This window comes from Sarcophilus harrisii, chromosome 4, assembly GCF_902635505.1.
Source record: "Sarcophilus harrisii chromosome 4, mSarHar1.11, whole genome shotgun sequence".
Lineage (NCBI taxonomy): Eukaryota > Metazoa > Chordata > Mammalia > Dasyuromorphia > Dasyuridae > Sarcophilus > Sarcophilus harrisii.
The window spans coordinates 350,420,516-350,439,947 of record NC_045429.1 but is presented as its reverse complement, the minus strand read 5'-3'; the positions used below and the strand labels follow the sequence as shown (position 1 = coordinate 350,439,947).

At 36.6% G+C, this 19,432-nt stretch overlaps 1 protein-coding gene across 2 annotated transcripts in view; it reads right to left on the bottom strand.

Annotated features, from left to right (window-relative positions):
- The window catches only part of GDPD1 (glycerophosphodiester phosphodiesterase domain containing 1), a 59,488-nt gene that overhangs the window by 8,447 nt on the left and 31,609 nt on the right, over window positions 1-19,432 (bottom strand). Inside the window, exons 4-9 of one of the 2 annotated variants that reach the window (XR_002770144.2) lie at window positions 12,303-12,348; window positions 4,820-4,938; window positions 4,355-4,444; window positions 2,548-2,681; window positions 1,794-1,885; window positions 243-302 (exon numbers count right to left, since the gene is read on the bottom strand). Coding sequence is in view for 1 of the 2 variants with exons in the window: in XM_003767920.4 (XP_003767968.1) it covers window positions 243-302; window positions 2,548-2,681; window positions 4,355-4,444; window positions 4,820-4,938; window positions 12,303-12,348 (449 nt within the window). In the remaining variant the exon portion in view is untranslated. The remainder of the gene's footprint in view (window positions 1-242; window positions 303-1,793; window positions 1,886-2,547; window positions 2,682-4,354; window positions 4,445-4,819; window positions 4,939-12,302; window positions 12,349-19,432) is intronic. The other variant, XM_003767920.4, reaches the window with a different exon arrangement.

Here is a 19,432-nt window from a genome sequence, read left to right as displayed (position 1 = left end):
CACTTCATCTTTTTGTGGGTTCTAATACTCTAAAATTTGTTTAGAGTTATCTTTTAAAGGAATTTGGAGAGATTTTCGGGAAAGCTCTGAGTCCCTGCCTTTACTCCACCACCTTGGTTCCACCTCTTTGAAATATCTTTTAATTTAAAATCATCTTCATTTCCAAATGCAATGCATACAAGAATGATATTTAATAGAAAATTTGAGTAAGCCAATTTTTTAGAAAAAATTAAAATTTTTACCTGTCAGCCAGCCAGATAAGAAATTTTTGACTCCTTGATATGTTCTGTGGTTCCTTTAGTCTAAGAAAAAAAATAAAATTGAAGCTACAAATTAACAACTAGCAATGTACAAAACAACCTCTACATCCCTGTTTCCCCATTCCTTATCTCTGTTCCCAGGAGGCATTCCCTAAAGCTATAGTTAATGCTGATTTCAGGTTAACTTTCTGTTGCCAGAGTCCAAGAGTAAAAGGGTGAGAAGGGGTGGGGAGAAGGAAGATTTATAATTCAGACTCTGTTTCTGTCCTTTCCTCACTTTCTTTTTTTACTAGTACTTTTTTCTGTGGTACTTCAATATAATTCAGGTGCTTTATTCTAACAAGAGAGAGATTTGTGTTACCAACCTGATAAAATTACTACTAGAACTTTCTGTTATTCTCTTTTTCAGTATAAGACTCTTTGGAAGGTGGTTCCTAATCTTGCTAGTTTATCTCATTATTTTTACCACTAACCCGAGGATAAGCTTTTTCTTCTACTTCCCAGATATATATATATAATTATTATAAATTGAGACAACCACCTGTATCAGCATATCATGGATTCCATTCTCAGCCGTTCTCCCCTAATTCCACTTCTTTTCTATCTGTGATTCTTGAACTTTAGAATTTTTTAGTGGCCTAGTCACCTACTAGGCCCTCCTCTTTCTGAATCAACTCATCTTTTATTTTGTTTCTCTATAAATCCAGTTTTTCTAAAATACTCTTGCACAGTTGGCTCTCTCCCTCAAACCTCAATTTTTTCTTAGCCAGTTCAACCCACCTGGCCCAAATTGGAGCTTCCCTTCCTTTTGAAGGAATGTTTCACCTTTATCTCCTTTAAGAGATTCTGTAGCTCAAACTCAAACCAGCAAATTAAATACAATTAGGGTCTTGTCTTAGGAAATTCTTGTAATTGTTCACTGAATAACTAAAAATACTTAAGTCTCCAAATTTACACTGTTTCTCCACTCAACACACAATCACTTCTTAGAAAGAAAAATTATCTGGTCTCACTGCTTCTAAAGAGAACAGGCAGAAATACTCATTTAAAAGAATAAAGATTCTATCTGTGCTAAAGGAAAGCAACCAATCATGGGAGCAGAAGGTTAGTGCCAACTTAAAAATATATCATGAAGGGAACAGCATTCTTTTGTGTGGAGGGTCTGGCTACCAAGAGGAAACATGCTAATGAATATGAGCAGAATAAACAAAAAACAAATTGCAAACTGAATCCATAGGTAGTAAATACAACAGCATTCACTAATATCTTTAAAGGAATACTGCATACATAGTATATTTGTTATTTTTGTGTTTCTGCTTTGGGGTTGATACAATATTTAATACAGGTAAAATCCCAACATAACAAATTCTGTAATCACTTCAAATTCTTTTGTTACAGGTGGATTTTTACTATGAACACATTGGTAGATATCACATTCCCAGTCTGCAGGACCTTGAGATAGAGCTGATCTGTTTCTTCAAAAAGCAAGGCTTTGTATTCAGTAGGGGACTTGGGGAGGTATTACATACACACCTTCCCTACCCTTTTCTTTCTCCAAGCTTCAGATCTTTTTGGTAGTTGTTTTGGTGGGTGATTTGAGAGTCTGATAAACTTTTCTGGTGAGGCTGTTGGGATGTTTGAAGTGAAAAAGGATGAGTAACATTGAAGGGGCCAGTGCTGCTTGATGGCAGGATAAGACCCCATATTTATATTTAAACACATCCACCTCTGCCCCCCACAATCACTTTTTGCAAACATTAGTATAATAGTAATAATAATAATACTCATTTTAAGCTTTAAGGCTTACAAAAGGCTTTGCTCACAGAAAACTAGTGAGGCAGGCAGATAATACAAGTATTATCCCTCCCAATTTACAGATGATGAAACTAAGTCACAGATAAGAGAAGTGACTTGAATAGGGTCACACCATTTGTATAAAAGCTAGAACTTGAATCCAGAGTTTCTGACTCCAAGAATCAGGTAGTTTTGCTTCAAGTCAAAGCATCTCTTCTCCTTTCCTCTCGTCCTACTTACAAAGTATACAGCACAAATATACGTGAAAAAATGACTATTAACTTGGAATCACACTAAGCATTTATTATACTCAAAGAATTTACTATGATCAATTAAGTAATTTTGTAACAATATGAGTCACAGTAGAACATGGAAATGGGCTTGTATACAAAGCTTTCCTTTGTAATAGTATTGATTTTCATGGGATTTTACCTGCACCTCTCCTGTCATTATAATGATAAATCACAAAAACAAAAACAGGGTGGCCACTTACTTCAATATTATAGAAGGCATTGGAATTTCAAAAAACTGCTCACAGATGGGCACAAAAGGCAAGAGGCCAGTGTAGAATAGGCCAAGAATGAGCAGAACACGTTGTAGACTGAAGAGAATGGGGATATCTGAATTCTACAAAACACACATGTATAATATTATGCATTATTTCACAACTACTTAACAAGACAGGCCTAGCAGGCAATCCTTAAAATTTCATATCAAAGCTTAATACAAATATTTTTCAGTTATAAACAAGATTCTTACAAACATTCATACAATGGCTGGCTCATGGGATACTGAGGTTACACGAAGCATTGGGTCCTTTCTTCTGGCAGATATGGCCCAGAGATGTCTATGAATGAAGCCCCTGCTTTAGGGAGAAACATTCCCCACCACTACATGTCCTTCTAACTTCATGCCACCTGCAGATGCCAAGGCTGAGGTCCAATTTAGAAAACATTATTGAGTACTTATATGAAAGTTAAGGTTCTCTAAGACTAAAAGCTTATACCATAAAATAACTGAAATACTATATAATTACTATGAAATGAACAAGTAAGTAGCATGCTTATATAGCTACGATATATGTTGGTGATTCCCAATAAAAGCTATCCAGTGAATTAGAATAAAATGTATGACTGAATTACACAATATGTTGGCAACCTATTTTACAATGTTGTCAAAAAGCCAGAAATTTTAAAAAGCACAAGGTAATTAATTGGGTCAAATTTCTTGGGCAAAATAACCTGAGACATTGTTATTCCTAGTCTCTGAAAATGGGGACACTGCAGGCTTGTGATTTTTGCTAAAAATTGTGGATGTCTGAAAATAATTGATTAGAGATCTGGGCTTTTTAGTAAAAATTTTTCCAAACCAGAGGCTTCTAATTCATAGTAATAGGACTGAAACTGGGCTAGGTCTGCTTTTTCTCTGTCATTATCCCTCTTCCTGAGCTGCAGGGGACACCCAATATCCCCTTCCCCAGCACTCGCGTGTGTGGGCACATGTAAACGAACACACACACACACACACACCCTCTTCTCCCCCCCCCCCCTCCCTCCCTCCCTCTCCTTCCCTCCCCTCTCTCTCTCTCTCTCTCTCATCCTCCCCTCCCATCCACTGTTTGTCCTATACTGCATGTGTATCATATTCAAGTCAGAAAAGGCCTAAAAAGAAATCTAAGACTTCTGGCTTTTCACATTAGCTTTTCCCTACAAGGAGGCCTTCTCAAAATTATAATCTTTAGTATTTTAGTATTTCTATTTGGGATGGGGAGATGGGGGTCTCACTGTATTCCATTTTGTATACCCAAAGCACATACTTTTTTTTTTTTTTTGACCAGAAACTACTCAGTTGATAGAATGCCTTTTCAACTTATTTGACAGGGTATAGGGAAAGAAGGAAAAGATAATTTAGGTTACAAAACTTAATTCAAGATTCCCTTTCAATTCCAACTGAACAGGAAACTTAATTAAAGCAAACATCTAAGGGACAAGTGTGAACAAGCAAATGGTTCTTAAAAAACAGAGTCTCACTAGACATTCATTTATGTGTCAAGAATTGTAAAATGAACTTAAAGATGCATGGCCTCCATCATTAGGCCCAAGGCCTCCACCTTTAAGAAAAATATCTCTGCTGCTGACCCACTGCTTCCACCTAGTTCTATGTTGTTGTTTTTTCTATATAAGTACCAGAACAGCAACTGCTCTGGAAGCACTAGAAAAAAAAGAAAAATAACTACTGTAATCTTTCAAAGGCACAATAACAAAAGAAGTGAATAATTCTGGTTTCCAGAGGGAGCTTACCTCTTTGTGACACTTTTCTACAATTTCATATTTGGCATTGCCCCACACTGTCAAGTGTTCTCGTTTATACTGAGTTACCAACTCTGAAACCTGCATTGGAAAAATCAAAACCTCACATACTTATCCAATTCACTTACCCTATTTTCCTTTTTAAAAAAGGCTTCATCACCAAGCAACTCTATTTTAGAGTACAAGAATTGATCTAAAATGAAACACCAAACAATGTAACCTGAGATTTTCTCACAAACTAAAAGTTATCTACATTTCTCATTTTTCTAACTAATTAAAAACAAAATGTAAATTCTTAGCTAACAGGCTGTAAAATGCAGCAATATAAGTAAATTATTTAAACAGCAAGCAGCCAAGTCTTTGTCATAACTCTAGGGAATCATCTTTCCATTTGGGTTGTAAAGTCTGATGCAACACAGCTAGAGGAAGTAATAAAGTTCATAATAAAAAAGATACCTTCTTAATCAGCAGATTGTTGTTGACTTTGATATCAATGTTTACTGGAGTGTGAGGAAAAGCCTCAAAAACTTCCTTCAGTAATGGAATTCGTTTGTCTTCTCCTTCACTTTGGCTTCCTGAAAAAGTTAAAAATTATACCATATAATACAATGGCAACTGGTCCTACCGATCAGAGGGAAGTAATCCTGCTCAATTATGCTTATAATTAAGCCTTAATTTTATGAAAGTTAGTTCATTATAAAAAAACCACAAGCACTATACTTGCATCTAATTGGTAACTACCAGTTACTACTGAATGGGACTGATTGGATGAAGTATTCCTTAGTATTGAGTCACATGATCCCTCTTTCCAGAATTGGGACTTGGGTGAGGTCATTTACTCTCTGGAGGAATGAACTTTGAATCTGATATAGGAAGTTGCAGGAAGTGTCATGACCTGTAGGAGGCAGCTAGCATTGGTGACTATTGGTCAAGGATGGTTATGTCCTTTTAGTCTATCCAATGAGAAGGCTCAAGTGCTTTGCCTTTTAAACTCTGGACAAGCGGAAGCTGGCCAAGTTCCAGGAGCACATGGTGGGGATGCCTCCCAGGTGTCTCTGGGCCTCTCCCTGCAGGGATTAAATAAATGTTTTCTCTTGGTACCTGATGATGTCTCTGATTAGTTAATTGGATTGGGAAGGGGGTCTTTTACCTGACTGGTTCCACACACTACCATGTCCATTATCTATCTTGTTCATTGGAAAAAAGGCAGAGCTTTTAAGGTTTCTAAAATATCTTCTTTGCTACCAAAATTCTTGTTCTAAAATGTCCTCAATTTTTTCTTACATTATTGAGGTTAACAACTTAATGTTCAGATAAGGTAACAAGATAAATTAGGTTGTTTTCTGAGGGAAAAAAAATTCATTAAAAACTGGAAGCATCTCCCACTTGATACTTGTGTTTCTTAGGGATACTCTTAAGTTTTACTTTCTCACTGACCTTTAGACTACGTTAATTTACCCAGTCATTATGAACCAGATCAGTTATGTTCCCTTTCCCGTCTGTATAGCCCTTTTAATCCATCTCAAATCCTAAAGCAAATGAAAATGTTCATTTTTTTCTGTTACAGATCTACAAAGCCCACTAATTAGTGTTCTTAAAAGAGAAGCAGCAGATGAATGAGAAAAGATTGAGCTCTATTTTGGGGTATCTGAAAAAACCTATGTAAAATCTCAATAATAGTTAACATTTATATAAGACTGTGTACCAAGTGCTTTAAAATTGTTATCTCATTTGATCCTCACAATAACGTTGGAAGGGAAGTGCTATTATTATCCCCAGTTTACAGATGAGGAAACTTAGGCAAAAGTGAAATGACTTGCCCAAAGACCCAGTTAATAAGTATGTGAGGCTGGATTTGAATTTAGGCCCTCCTGACTCCAAACCCAGACTTTAACCACTGTATCACCTTAGCTGCCTACAACTTACATTTTCAATTGATATCCACTAGACATAAATAATATAAAATTAACATAACAACCAAACATAATTCCTACAGAATGTGAATAATGGTCCCTAGAACATTAAGTAAGGTGTGATCCAGGGTGGACATTATGAATGAGAGAAAAAAATGTGAATTAAACAAAGACCAAATAATGATTGGGGGATTAACTACAGTAACATTAAAGAGTAGAGTTACATGGAAAGAAAAAGGTAAATTCAAAGGAGGAAGAGAATTTGGAACTCAAGATTTTAAAAATAAATGTTAAAAATTATTTTTACATGTAACTGAGGAAAAATAAAGTACTAAATAAAAAATTTTTCAAAGAAAAAGTTGTGTTTAAATTAAATAGATGTTAAATTAAAAGCTATCTAGATCAGTAGAAAATCTAAGAGTTAAGCAAAGTAGACACACAAGGAACTCAAGTACCAACTTAAAGAGTTTTTAAAGATGGATTAAGAACATGAAAGCAGGGACAGATTAGAATAGTATCAGGAACACAAAAGCTGAAGAGGAAATTTTTTTTTAGTTGGTAAAGAGGAACAAAGAAGGGACAGGATCAGCATTTGGGATTGGGAGTGGGGAGGGAGGATAAATAATAAATGAGGAAAGAAAGCAAGGCTATTTAAACTTATTTTAAATTTTTTTAGGCCAAGCAGGATGGTCCTAGAATTAGAAATGATACAACTACCCCCCCCTCCCAAAAAAGAGGCTTATAAAGAGTTGAAATTGTTGAGAGGATTTTCAGGGTCCTTGCTATAGCAACAGCCCAAATAAGCTAGTACAGGATACAGACAGAAAGGAGGTAAGCTGGCCTAGATGAGTTCCAACCCAGTACTCAGATGGGCCTCTGTACTAGGGTGCTGGAAAAACTAGGAACCTTTGCCCTAGCTGTACCTCAGGCCTGGAATGTTCTTCCTCTTTATTTTCATCTCCTAGGTTCCCTGGCTTCCTTCAGATCTCAACAAAAGTCCCACCATCTACAAAAAGCCCTTCCTGGTCCTCCCTAATCTGAAACTATCCCTATTTTATCTGTTTATTTTTCTTGTTTGTATATGATAGTTTGCATAATGTAGACCTTTAGGCAGCTAAATGACAAAATGAATTGAGTGCCAGGGCTAGGGTCGGGAAGGCTTTCTTGTGTGGGCCTGAATACCTACATGTTATCTCCCCTTCTACTGAAAGCCAGGAGGTGCAATGGATGTAATCTTGGATCTGGAATCAGAAAGACTCAACAACAAATTAGACTGGAAGGAAGCCCCTTTATCTGCATAATCTGCACTTTGCCTTCTCCATAAGACATTTGCTGACATTCAGAATTATGCATTATGATTAGAAAAGGGCCCACTGCCACACAGTACAGAGAGGCAGATAATACAGAGCTCAAGAACTAACCGAAAATGCTTAACAGGAAACTGGGCAGACTCAGGGGCTGCAGACTCCAGAGGCCACAGTCAAAGGCAGGCCAAAGCCCCATACTACATTTTAATTCCACCCAGTGCTTTGTAGGGCTTGTAGTTTAAATTATAAAAGGACTAGCCTAGAGGAAGGGGGGAAAGAGGGAACAGAGAACAGAACCACTGGTAGGAAGGAGGGAGTGAAAAGGTTTTCTGAAGTTTAAACTAATAGCAACAAGCGTTCCATTTCTGTCTTGTTGTTAGAGATTATGTTTTATAGCTTTTTATTCTAGAGTTCCATTATAGTGTTTTAAAACTTAAAATATTAATTTTAATTAGATTTTTATGGATAAGAGTGCTTGCTGCACTTTAAATGGAAAAATCTTAAATCTAAAGGAAAAGTTAGCAATCAGGATAGTAGGGTTTTAAGTGACTTTGTTCTAGGAGGGACTTGCTTGGGGGGAGGGGAGGAGAAAGAGGAGGGTGAACTGGAAAAAGTTTAACTGACCTCTGGGAAAAACAGAAAATGAGCACATTTTTAAATTTACTTTGATTTATTAATATTTTCTCCACTTTCTTAAGCCTAGACAAAAAAAAAAAAATAGAATTTAACTTAACCTTAGGTATTGAGGAACCAGTATGCCAACACAGTATCAGCACCTAGCACTCTGAGCTAGGCCAGTAGCTTAAGAACACTCAGATCCCTAGGCTGAACCCCAGGTCCAAGTCAACAGCTAGAGATTTTCTCAGAGGGGCCAAGAGCCCAAATTCAGTGCCCAGACTCTGAGCTAAGCCTACATATATTCTGACATGTCAGAGAAATGATGCTGGATTCTGCCCCAGCATGGGCCAGCAGTTTAGGGTCTGGAGCACCCTAGATGACCGGACAAAAGCTTATTCTGAAAAGAAACAACTAATACAAGGCCCAAGAATGCCCAAGATATAAACCCTGAAAAGGAAAACAATTCCAAAACATTTGTAAGCAAAACTTAAAAGTAAATCATAGTTTGTCCTTGACATCAAATAAAATTCCTAGAAAAATTAAGTTTTTCAAAGAGTTGAAAAATGAAGCAAGTAACAGAGGAAAGAAATGGAAGAGAGCCTTGGAAAGAATTAATGGCTTGGCATAAGAAGTACAAAACCTTACTCACCAAATAGCAAATAATGAGTCCATGAGGCAAACAAGTATTAAAACAAAGTCAAAAGATTACAAAAAAAAGAAGAAAACAAAAGGCATCACATATCAATAACAACTAATCTGCAAAACAGACCAAAGAGAGATAATTTTAGAACATAATTTTAGAATTACCTGAAAGCCATGACCAACAAGAGCCTGGATATCATAATTAAAGTAATTTTGAAAGAAATAAGGTAAGGTAAGCAATTTCATGAAGAAGTGTTCCAATCAGACCAATTTAATTTCCTATTTTGACAGGTTTACTAGGCTGGTAGACCAGAAGAAGACTGTAAATATAATTTACCTGGATTTCAGCAAAGCATCCAACAGTCAGACAAGGTGAAAAGATGTAGGCAAGAGATCCACTTAGACCCTAGATCTCTTAGAATCAAAGAACAAAAAGAAAATAGAAAGAATCTGAAGCAGGTTGTGGTCCCTTTAAGAAACTGTATTTTCTATTGATCTGTGATTCCTTTCAGATTCTCAGCCCCTCCTGGCTGAGGCATATCCTCCCCAGACAAGTTGTCTTTCCAGGATACCAGAGCCTTTGATTCAGTTACAAATTCTAGTCAAAAAGCATCCCTTTGAATTCCAATAGGAGATCCAGGCTCTCCCAGCCCCCAGTCTGAGCCAACTTGGGCTGTCCCAACCCCCATATAATAACTAGTTCCATCAACTAAAGTCTTTGCAGATGGACCTTGGCAGCTCCCTTTGCTGCCAGGACCTTCTGCCCACTGAGAACTGCATTCTCAGTGCAAAACTCCATTTTCCATAGATCTGCCCGCTGGAATAATATTCTTTTCCAGTGTTATCCTCTCTTTACCCTCACCAATTTCCTAACCAGACTTTATGCCTCTCTGTCAGAATTTCTAACCTTACTTCCAATCCCTATAATAAACCTCTTTTATCAATCTAGGTTTTCAGGTCTGTAAATTCCTTTACAGAGAACCTCTGCGAGGCCAGAAGGGAGTCCCCAAAACTCCCTGCCCTTGTGCCAAATCCCAAGGGCTTGCAGGGGAGCCAAACCTCTCCATTTGGTTCCTGACCCTCAAACCTGCTACTAGAACTTATCATTTAACTCCCTGATGATCAGAAACCCTAGTCTCATTTTGATTTCCTAATCTAGACTTTATCATATTCACTTGTCTACTTCTGAAAGAAACCTCAAAATGATAAGTCCTAGGAACAATATAGCCAAAATCCAGAACTTTCAGGTTAAAGAAAAATATTACAAGTAGTCAAAATGAATTTAAGTATGAAGGAAGGAACCATAGTCAGGACCACACAAGATTAAGGAGCATCAAAGCTTACAGTGAAGAACCACCTATTTAGCAAAAACTACAGGGAAAAACTAGACTTTTAATGCAACATAGGACTTCCAAGCATTCCTGATAAAAGACCAAAGCTGATTATAAACTTTGAAAAATAAACAAATTAGTAAAGAGAAATATAAAAAGTAACTCTGGAACCTCAAAATTGACCATTCCCCTTTCATTTTGTCAGAGGATCTACAGAGTGCCATCCATGGAGTGCTGCAGAATATGTCTTGTAGGGTTGTCTAGGGCACCACAGCTAAGGCAAACACTTGGGAAGTGGAGCAACATTGGTGCACACAGGTTCTTTGTAAAGTATCCCTGACCAAGAGGAAACTACCATCATGGAAACATAGTTCTGGTTTTTGCATGGTAAATATTTACTGTTTTGACCTGTTTCCCATATGTATGAAACTAAGTAAGACAATTTATGCTTATATAGGGTGGGGCTTTGGGGGAGAATTATAATTCTGAAAATTGTCTTTTACAATGCTCTCAAAGATACTGCCATGCATACTACTATTCCTCCACCTCTCCCATCCTTTTCTGAACCTCTAGGGATCCATCTTTTCACTAGGCCCTCACTGTTATGGACAAATACAGGTGCTCTGACCATCTGTTCTGTCAACTCGAATATATGAGAGAGCTGCCGCCCCTGAGCCTTCTCTGATGAAGACGCTTATAGAACAGCACAGGCCTCACTAGGAACAGATTTTTCAGAAGTAAAGATCCTTCAAGAAGGCAATCCACATTTGGAGAATTCTCACTCCAAAATGCAATAGTAAAAATGATGATAATTACTAAATGGCTTTTGTTTGGTAGCCTGCAAAGGTCCAGTAATAAAATTTAAACATCTGAAGTTCAATTAAATAATCAAATTCATGGAGCTTTTCTTGAGTACGAATTATGCTGAATGAATACATTGTGTGAGGACTTGAAGGATATCTAAAGATATATAATCCATTATCCAATTCCTCATAATTAAATTCAATTTCCTTAAAATCTAGTAGGGGAGCAAGGATAAGACATATACTCAAATTAATATAATACATAGTATGTAAAAGAACCACAATGTAGTATCAGATTTCAAAGGAGGATGGGATCACTTTTGTCTGGGAACCAGAAAATATTTCATGAAGGAAAACAACATTTTTATAGATCCTAGAGGAGATACAAAACTATGTACTTTTAAATAAACCCCTATCTTCAAGGAGTTTATATATTAGAGAATAGAAATATCTTGTTAATATGCAAGTGAACACAATGCTAAGCTGTTATTCAGCATTTCTTCTGTGACTATATTCACTAACATAATGAAATCTAAAATGTTGTGAAGTATTTTTCTATCTTTCAATCTTTATTTTCCAATTTTTTCAAATTTCAATCTATCTTTCAATCATCTTTTCTCTGTTCTCAGGAATACCAGTACTTGGTATCTGCCAACATCACTCACTTTAAAAATAAATACGTTTTTACTGGGAGGATAGAGTAAGATACACTTATTTGTCCACTTTATATTATATGTATTCATAGTGTTTCCCACTAGAATCTAAAATCTCAAGAGGAGAAATTGTTTCATTCATGTATCCTCAGGGTCTTGCATAAGTACCCAGTACATGTGTAAGACTTGTAAGATTGTTGACTGATTTTTTTTTCCTTCATCAAGCATTCTTCCAGTCTCAAATTTGTCTCCCAAAGTGTCCCTATTAGGAAGAGAATTCATCAAATGGCCAACATGACATTCAATTTATTTGACAATGAAGTCTGTAAGTTAACAAATTTGGCATGAGGGTATATTGATTTCTAGGCAAAATTGAATAGAATGAACTAATTCTCTCAAGACTTATTTCTAGTCAAACAGCAAGTTTCACTGCAAAAACAAGAGATCCCAGTCCAATAACTCAGGTAACACATGAGGCTCCACCCAAAATCACTGACAACTTCTTATCTACACTACTAGAAATCATTATTGAGCAAATATTTGTTTCTGTTTCTAGATACTAAAGAACTGCAATTAATTAACTTAATTACTATAATTAATGTGCATCTGTAATTAAAGAACTGTAATGTAATTAATGAAACAAATGTTTAAGAAGACAGTGGAAAACATTACCTTTCTGAAATGTTACCTCCAATTTGCCAAGGTAAGGGGGGAGTTCCTTTAAAAGATAAAGACAATATTAGCTTTAGGAAAATGAAGGAATTGATCTAATTTCAAATAAGATACAAAGTAATTTAGCAAAATACAACAAATCTTTAATAATAAATGATATTTATGTATATTTAGCACCTCTCAGAAAAATTTCCCTAAAGATTACTTCTGTCTACCAGTGAAAACAATCTATAGTACTAACAGAAAATTCTTAGTTTAATTGTTAATAAAAGGAAGGAAATTATTAATACCAAATGTTATATGATTCTTGTAATGTCAGAATTTCAGTAATATCCTTATATTCTCCCTCTTAAGATATTTCCTCTTGATTAGGTTGAACTGAATCACAGTATGGGTGAGTTAAGCCTCCCAGGGAGCTTGTCTTGTGGGGATCCCAGCTCAAGCTGAATGTCAGCTTGTAGTTAGTTGTCTTTGCTCCCTTCCACCAAGATTCATGGCATGAAGGGCAAAAGAGTCATAATAAAGTGGCTTACCTCACACCCAGATTTCTGCAACTAGAATCTCATGATCAAATCTTACTATCTCATCCATCTTGTCCCCCCTCTTCCTAAAGCTATCCCTCTTCCCTCTTTCTCTCTTTTGGATGGAGGGAGGAAGCAACTGGGGTCCAGCGTCATACAGGTACTAAGAGCTAAATGTTTGAAGCCACATTTGAACTCAGAGCCTTCTAACTCCAGAGCCGATGCTCTACCCATTACACCATCAAGCTGTCCTTACCCTGTTATTCTCAATTAAGTAAGTAAGGCATCTTACTCTTCAATTCCTGGTTCTGATTTATTTCAGGACTTGACAATATTATTAAAAGTTGATCTTTTTTTCCCCTTTTAGTAGTTAGGAACTAAAAATCAAAAGGAGGTATCATCTGATTGTTATCTATTGGAGCACTTCAAACAATTAGATAAAGAAATTATACATTTTATTTTAGAGAATAAAGTAATTTTCATTACATTTAAAAAAAATTTATTTCCACCAGCTAGGATGTAGAAAACATTTTCCAACATGTACATTCATGTTTTTGTTTTTTTAATTCCTAAAGAATCATGTTGGGAGAAGAAAATCTGAACAAAAGGGAAAAATCACAAAAGGAAAAAAAAAAGTAAACATAGCATGTTCTCCATAATTCTCCCTCGGGACGGGATGGTGTTTTCCAAGCAGAATTTATTGGGATTGCCTTAGAACACTGAAAAGAACCAAGTCTGTCATAGCTGATCATCACATACATTAAATTATTTAAACAACTTTTAAAAACAAATTTTGTTTTAGAGAATATGGTAATTTTCATTAAATCATCTCTTTTTAAAGAAATCTACATTTGTTCACTTAAGTTAGAGAACATTAGGAAGATGTCAGTTACATATTACCTTCTCACTGCTATTTACAGCCCTTTGCTCTGCTAAGATCATGATCAATGAACAACTTTCCCAACCTGTGCAGTTCACAAGGTCTGATTAAATCAATCTTTTTTGGATTCTTAATTCTAAAATTTACCAACCTCTATGACATCCTCCTACACCCCTCTGTGACTTTATCACTAAACTTACAGCACATTTTCATTCCTGTTCTGTCATTGTTCTTGATGACTTAACTATCTTCATAACAATCTGAACTTTCAGATCTTTAACCTCAGTTCCCTTTCATCTACTTCTGTCACTTACTGAATTAGTGCCAATCCTGGACCTTGCCAAGGATAGGGTGTGAGAAAAATAGCAATTCCTGAGAAAGCCTAAGGCTACCTGGCTTTAGGAATGCCATAAACAAAGCTGGCCAATCAATAGCAGTAATTTAATACTAATTCTGTGGGTCAGTGACCTGTAGAACTCAATGATGGTAACAACCCCATCTCCCCTACCACTCCTCAATTGTACCTCTAAACCATAACATTAGCATTATCAACCTAACCTTTGTTTCTCTTTCCTACAAAATTATCTCTTTGATTCTTCCTCTTTTCTAGATCCCCAAGAATTAGCCCGCTGTCAAGCAGCATAATTTCTTCTTGCTTCTGCCTCTCTGCTAAACTCCTTTAGAACTTTAGTCCCCTTGTCAAGCAGCATAATAAAATCTTTGTCCCTTAACTTGGAGTCTGAGTGTGTGAATTCTTTCACCAAACCCTTGACACTGACCAGAGGAACCTAATCTTGGGAGTGTCTTTCTCCTCAACACTAACACTAGAAACTAATGGTCAAAAGCACTTGTCCATCATGACCATCACGCTCTGTGTTCTAGTCTACCTCTGGATTAATTTTCTCCTTTTACAGTTTTAGGAGCAGAAATTTACAGTTAAAGGAATCTCAGAGGTCATCTGATGCAACCCCCTTCAGAGGTTACCAATGCCCAGAAACATCAGATGCCCTGCCCAGTCACCCAGGTAACAAACAGCAGTCAGAAATACACACATCTCCCCTCAAGCCACCCCCTCCTGCCTCCAGGGGCAGCTCTTCTTGAATTCTTTCACCCATTAACCTTCCATTGTTCCTACCACATTAATGTAGAAAATACTGTTGGAATCTACCTTGCTGTGGCTGGAAATTGGCTGACCTCAGATATGCAACAAAGGAAGCTGCAAGTGCTTAGATCCCACCTATCTATTGGGTGGGACAATTGGTGCAGCAGAGGTTTTGGGTTTCCCAATTTTTAAAAGCTCATGTTTTACCCTTTGGATCTAGCAGTGTCTCTACTGGGTCTGTATCCCAAAGAGATCATACAAAAGGGAAAATTACCCATGTGCAAAAATGTTTGTAGCAGCCCTTTTTGTAATGGCAAGGAACTAGAAACCTAATGGATGCTTATCAGTTGGGGAATGATTGAATAAGTTATTATTGTTTTCTAAGAAATTGTTGAGGTCCAACCTAGAGACCCCAAAAGATTGGGGACACACCAGTGTCACAAGATGTTTCAAAAGAATTTGTAGGCTTATTCTCCAATTGATAAATGGTCGAAGGTTATGAATAGACAATTTTCAGATGAAGAAATTAAAACTATTTCCACTCATATGAAAGAGTGTTCCAAATCACTATTGATCAGAGGAATGCAAATTAAGACAATTCTGAGATACCACTACACACTGTCAGATTGGCTAAGATGACAGGAAAAGATAATGACAAATATTGGAGGGGATGTGGGAAAACTGGGACACTGATACATTGTTGGTGGAATTGTGAACTGATCCAACCATTCTGGAGAGCAATCTGGAACTATGCTCAAAAAGTTATCAAACTGTGCATACCCTCTGACCCAGCAGTGTTACTACTGGGCTTATATCACAGAGAGATTTTAAAGATGGGAAAGAGACCCACACGTGCAAAAATATTTGTGGCAGCCCTTTCTGTAGTGGCAAAAAATTGGAAACTGAATGAATGCCCATCAATTGGAGAATGGCTGAATAAATTATAATATATGAATGCTGTGGAATATTATTGTTCTAAAAGAAATGACCAGCAGGATGATTTCAGAGAGGCCGGGAGAGACTTACATGAACTGATGCTGTTGTGCCACAGTTCTCTTTTATTATCCTGACTCAGTTTCTCTAAATTGTCCTGCCTTGCTTTCCCTAATTGTTCTGCTCAATCCTGCAAAACCACCCCTCCCTCTTAATCATTAGAATATTTGATGAGGATAAGAGATCTTATATTTTAGAATATCAGAATGTTTCTCTCCATCCCAAGCTATCAGAATATCAGATACCGTCTTATCAGGATGCCTCTCCCCATCTCTGGAGTGTCTCCCCCCATTATGTCACTGTTTGGAGGACTATCCTAAAGCCAGAAGACTTTAGAATTATTGACAGAAAGATTGGTAGAACAATAGCACTCTAGAGTCAGGGGACCTTAGGATTATTGCTATATTTCCCCTAATAGCTGTACCCTATCAAAATTATCAGCAATATGATTTCAGAGAGGTCAGGAGAGACTTATATAAACTGATGCTAAGTGAAGTGAGTAAAACCAGAAGAACATTATACACAGCGACAAGAACATGTAATGATCAACTCTGATGAAAGTGGTTCTTTTCAATAATGAGGTAATTCGGCCAATTCCAAGATGATAGAGCCATCTGCATTCAAAAAGGGGTCTGTGGAGACTGAATCTAGATCACAATACAGCATTTTCATCTTTTTAATTGTTTGCTTGCTTTTTTTTTTCTTTCTCATTTTCTTTCCTTTTTGATCTGATTTTTCTTGTGTAACATGATAAATGTGGAAATATGTTTAGAAGAAATGCATATGTTTAACCTATTGCTTGCTCTCTAGAGGACAGGTAAAGAGTAAGGAAGGAAGAAAAATTTGGAATCCAAGATTTTGCAAAGGTGAATGTCAAAAACTATCTTTGCATGTATTTTTAAAATAAAAAGCTATATTAAAATCAAGCTAAACCACAATAGCAAAAAAAAAAAAAAGCAACAGCAAAAAAAATTCAATTTAATCTTAATTTTAATATTTATGCTTACTAAATATTCATCTCAATAGACTTTTTTGGGGAACAACCCTCTCTGCAGAATAACAATAAAGGTAAGTTTTTTAAGTTAACAACAGGGTTCAAGTGCAGTACTTTCTTTTTTTTTATTTTCCCCAGTTACATATAAAAAACAACATTCTTTTTGGTTACACATCTACATTCATTTTTTTCTTTACCTATTTCCTCATGAATCATGCTGGAAGAGAAAAATCAGAACCAAAAAGAAAAATCATGAGAGGAGAAAAAAAAACAAGAAAAAAAAACCAACAACAACAACATTAAGTACTGGTACTTTTGTGAAATCCTAAATAAATATAACGCAAGTTCTGCAGAGATTGAGGAGGGAGCCTTCTTTTAGGGTTTTTTTTTTCTCCTCTACTTCTACCAATGACCAAATAAGCTTCTTTCTAAAAACTATTTCAGATTTTGGGATTCATTCTCATGACTAACACCAGTCCCCCCACTGTGAATAAACCACCATATATCTATTTTTCTTCTCTGATCAAAAGAGATGCCAGAGAAAGACCTGAAGGTGCCGAGTATTCTACCTACACATCAGATTTAAGCTTTCAAAACTTAAGGAGGGCTTCACTGCCACACAACAATTTTTGGTCTTGTTGTCTTCTAACTGACATCACGCACAGTTGTGATTTCCAAATCTTTTCTCCCAATTCCCCTGCCTTCTCCTTCACCAAGAGTGAGGAGCTTTCAGGAGACTGAGCTTTTTCACCCAGCCATCCTAAACTTTTCTCATTCCTCTCTATAATCTGAAAATGAAGTGGCCTCCTTGTTAAAGTTAACCATCCATCCTATGCTCTACTGGCTTCTCGAGCTCTTTCTTAATCTATAAATATGCTAAATCTACAACAAATTTTTAAAATTCCTTCCCTTGACTCAATTATCTTTTCTGCTTTTTTCATCTCCCTCTTCTTGCCAAACTTCCAAAAAGGCTAACCTACATTCACTACCTCCATTTCCTCTTAAATCACTCATTTCTGAATCTCCATAAACCTAGCTTCCATTTCTATCTACCCCACTCTATAGTAAAACCACTGTCTCCAAGATTTCTAGTGAGCTCTGATTTACCAAACCCAATGACCTTTTCTCTTTTCTCATATTCCTTGATCTTTCTGCCACTTCACATTATTTATCAATTCTGATGATACTTTCTTCTCTTGACTTTTGTAATGTAACTCTCTCCTACTTCTCTGCTACTCCTCTGATCATTTCCACCATTCCTATTCCTGAATCCTGATTGTGGAGGGCACAACTGTACCCAAACTGTCTCATCCTTCTTTCTTCTCTCTACACTTTCTACTTTGGCAACCCATCAACCAAGTGATTCAAAAATTATCTCTATGTAAATAATTCCTACATCTATACCTTTAACCCCAATTTCTCCTCTGAGCCCATTACTAGAATCTTCAATTATCTGCTGGATATCTATCTTGGATGCTCCATCAGTACTCATTATTATTTAAAACTTCCCCATGAATCTTGCCTTTTTCATTTCCCTATTTCCGTTCAAAATAGGGTTGGGAAACATATAATGGAGTTAGAAGAGATGCTGATGTAATAGAACTGTGGCCCCCTGACAAACATTGAAAAGGAACTGATGAACTGTGCATGTGAAATCTTGATAGTGGTATTGATCTGGGGTACCTTATTGGGGCATTGCCTAAATCAAACAGGTGCAGGGCCATGGATGGGAGAGACTAAGTGTGAATGGACTTTTACTCGTTGACCAGAGAGGGTAGATATCATAGATTGTGGCGAGCATAGAAACAGATGGAGCAAGTTAAATATTGTTTGTAATATAGGTCAGTGCTTAATTGTATCCACCAGCATCCATTTAAGGGTAATGAGGGATGTTTGAAGGAATTTAGGAAGAAGCCTACTTGTCAAACACCCTGTAATCTATTCAAACAGATGCTAATGGGTGAAGAGATATCTGCCCTCCCCCACCACACACACACAAAGATTATCACAGAATATAGACTGGTGACATGAGCCCAAGATGGTAGTTGGGGATATCGGACACACACATACATATGTATATATATACATTTTTTTTTTAACAGATTAATTTGACTGCAAGCAGTCTTAGAGGTAACAACTAACCAAACTGCTAAGGTCCTTGATCTATTAGCTGATCAAGCCACCCAGCAAGGGAAGCTGTTTTATAACATCGATTAGTTTTAGATTATCTGTTAGCAGAAGAAGGAGGGGTCTGTGAGAAACAAAACTTGTCCACCTGTTGTATGCAAATTGATGACAACGAACAAGTAGTAAAAGAAATTACTAAGGGCATTTGCAGGATAGTTCAAGTGACTGTACAAGTTTGGAAATATCCCTTCAAAAATATCTGGTGGAAATAGCTCTTATGGTATGGACTTATTGCAATCAGTGTTATTATTCTGTTGCCACTATGTTTATTCTGTATAATTACATTGGTAACAAGAACAGTTCAAAGATCACTGTCAAGAATCTTACATACAGAGGATGATATCATTAAAATGATAGAAAGAGGGATGGGATGCAGGTAGCAGGGGATGATCCAGATGAGATTAATAAGCAATGTGTAGAGAGGTTAATTGAATTTGACCACAATGTTAGTTC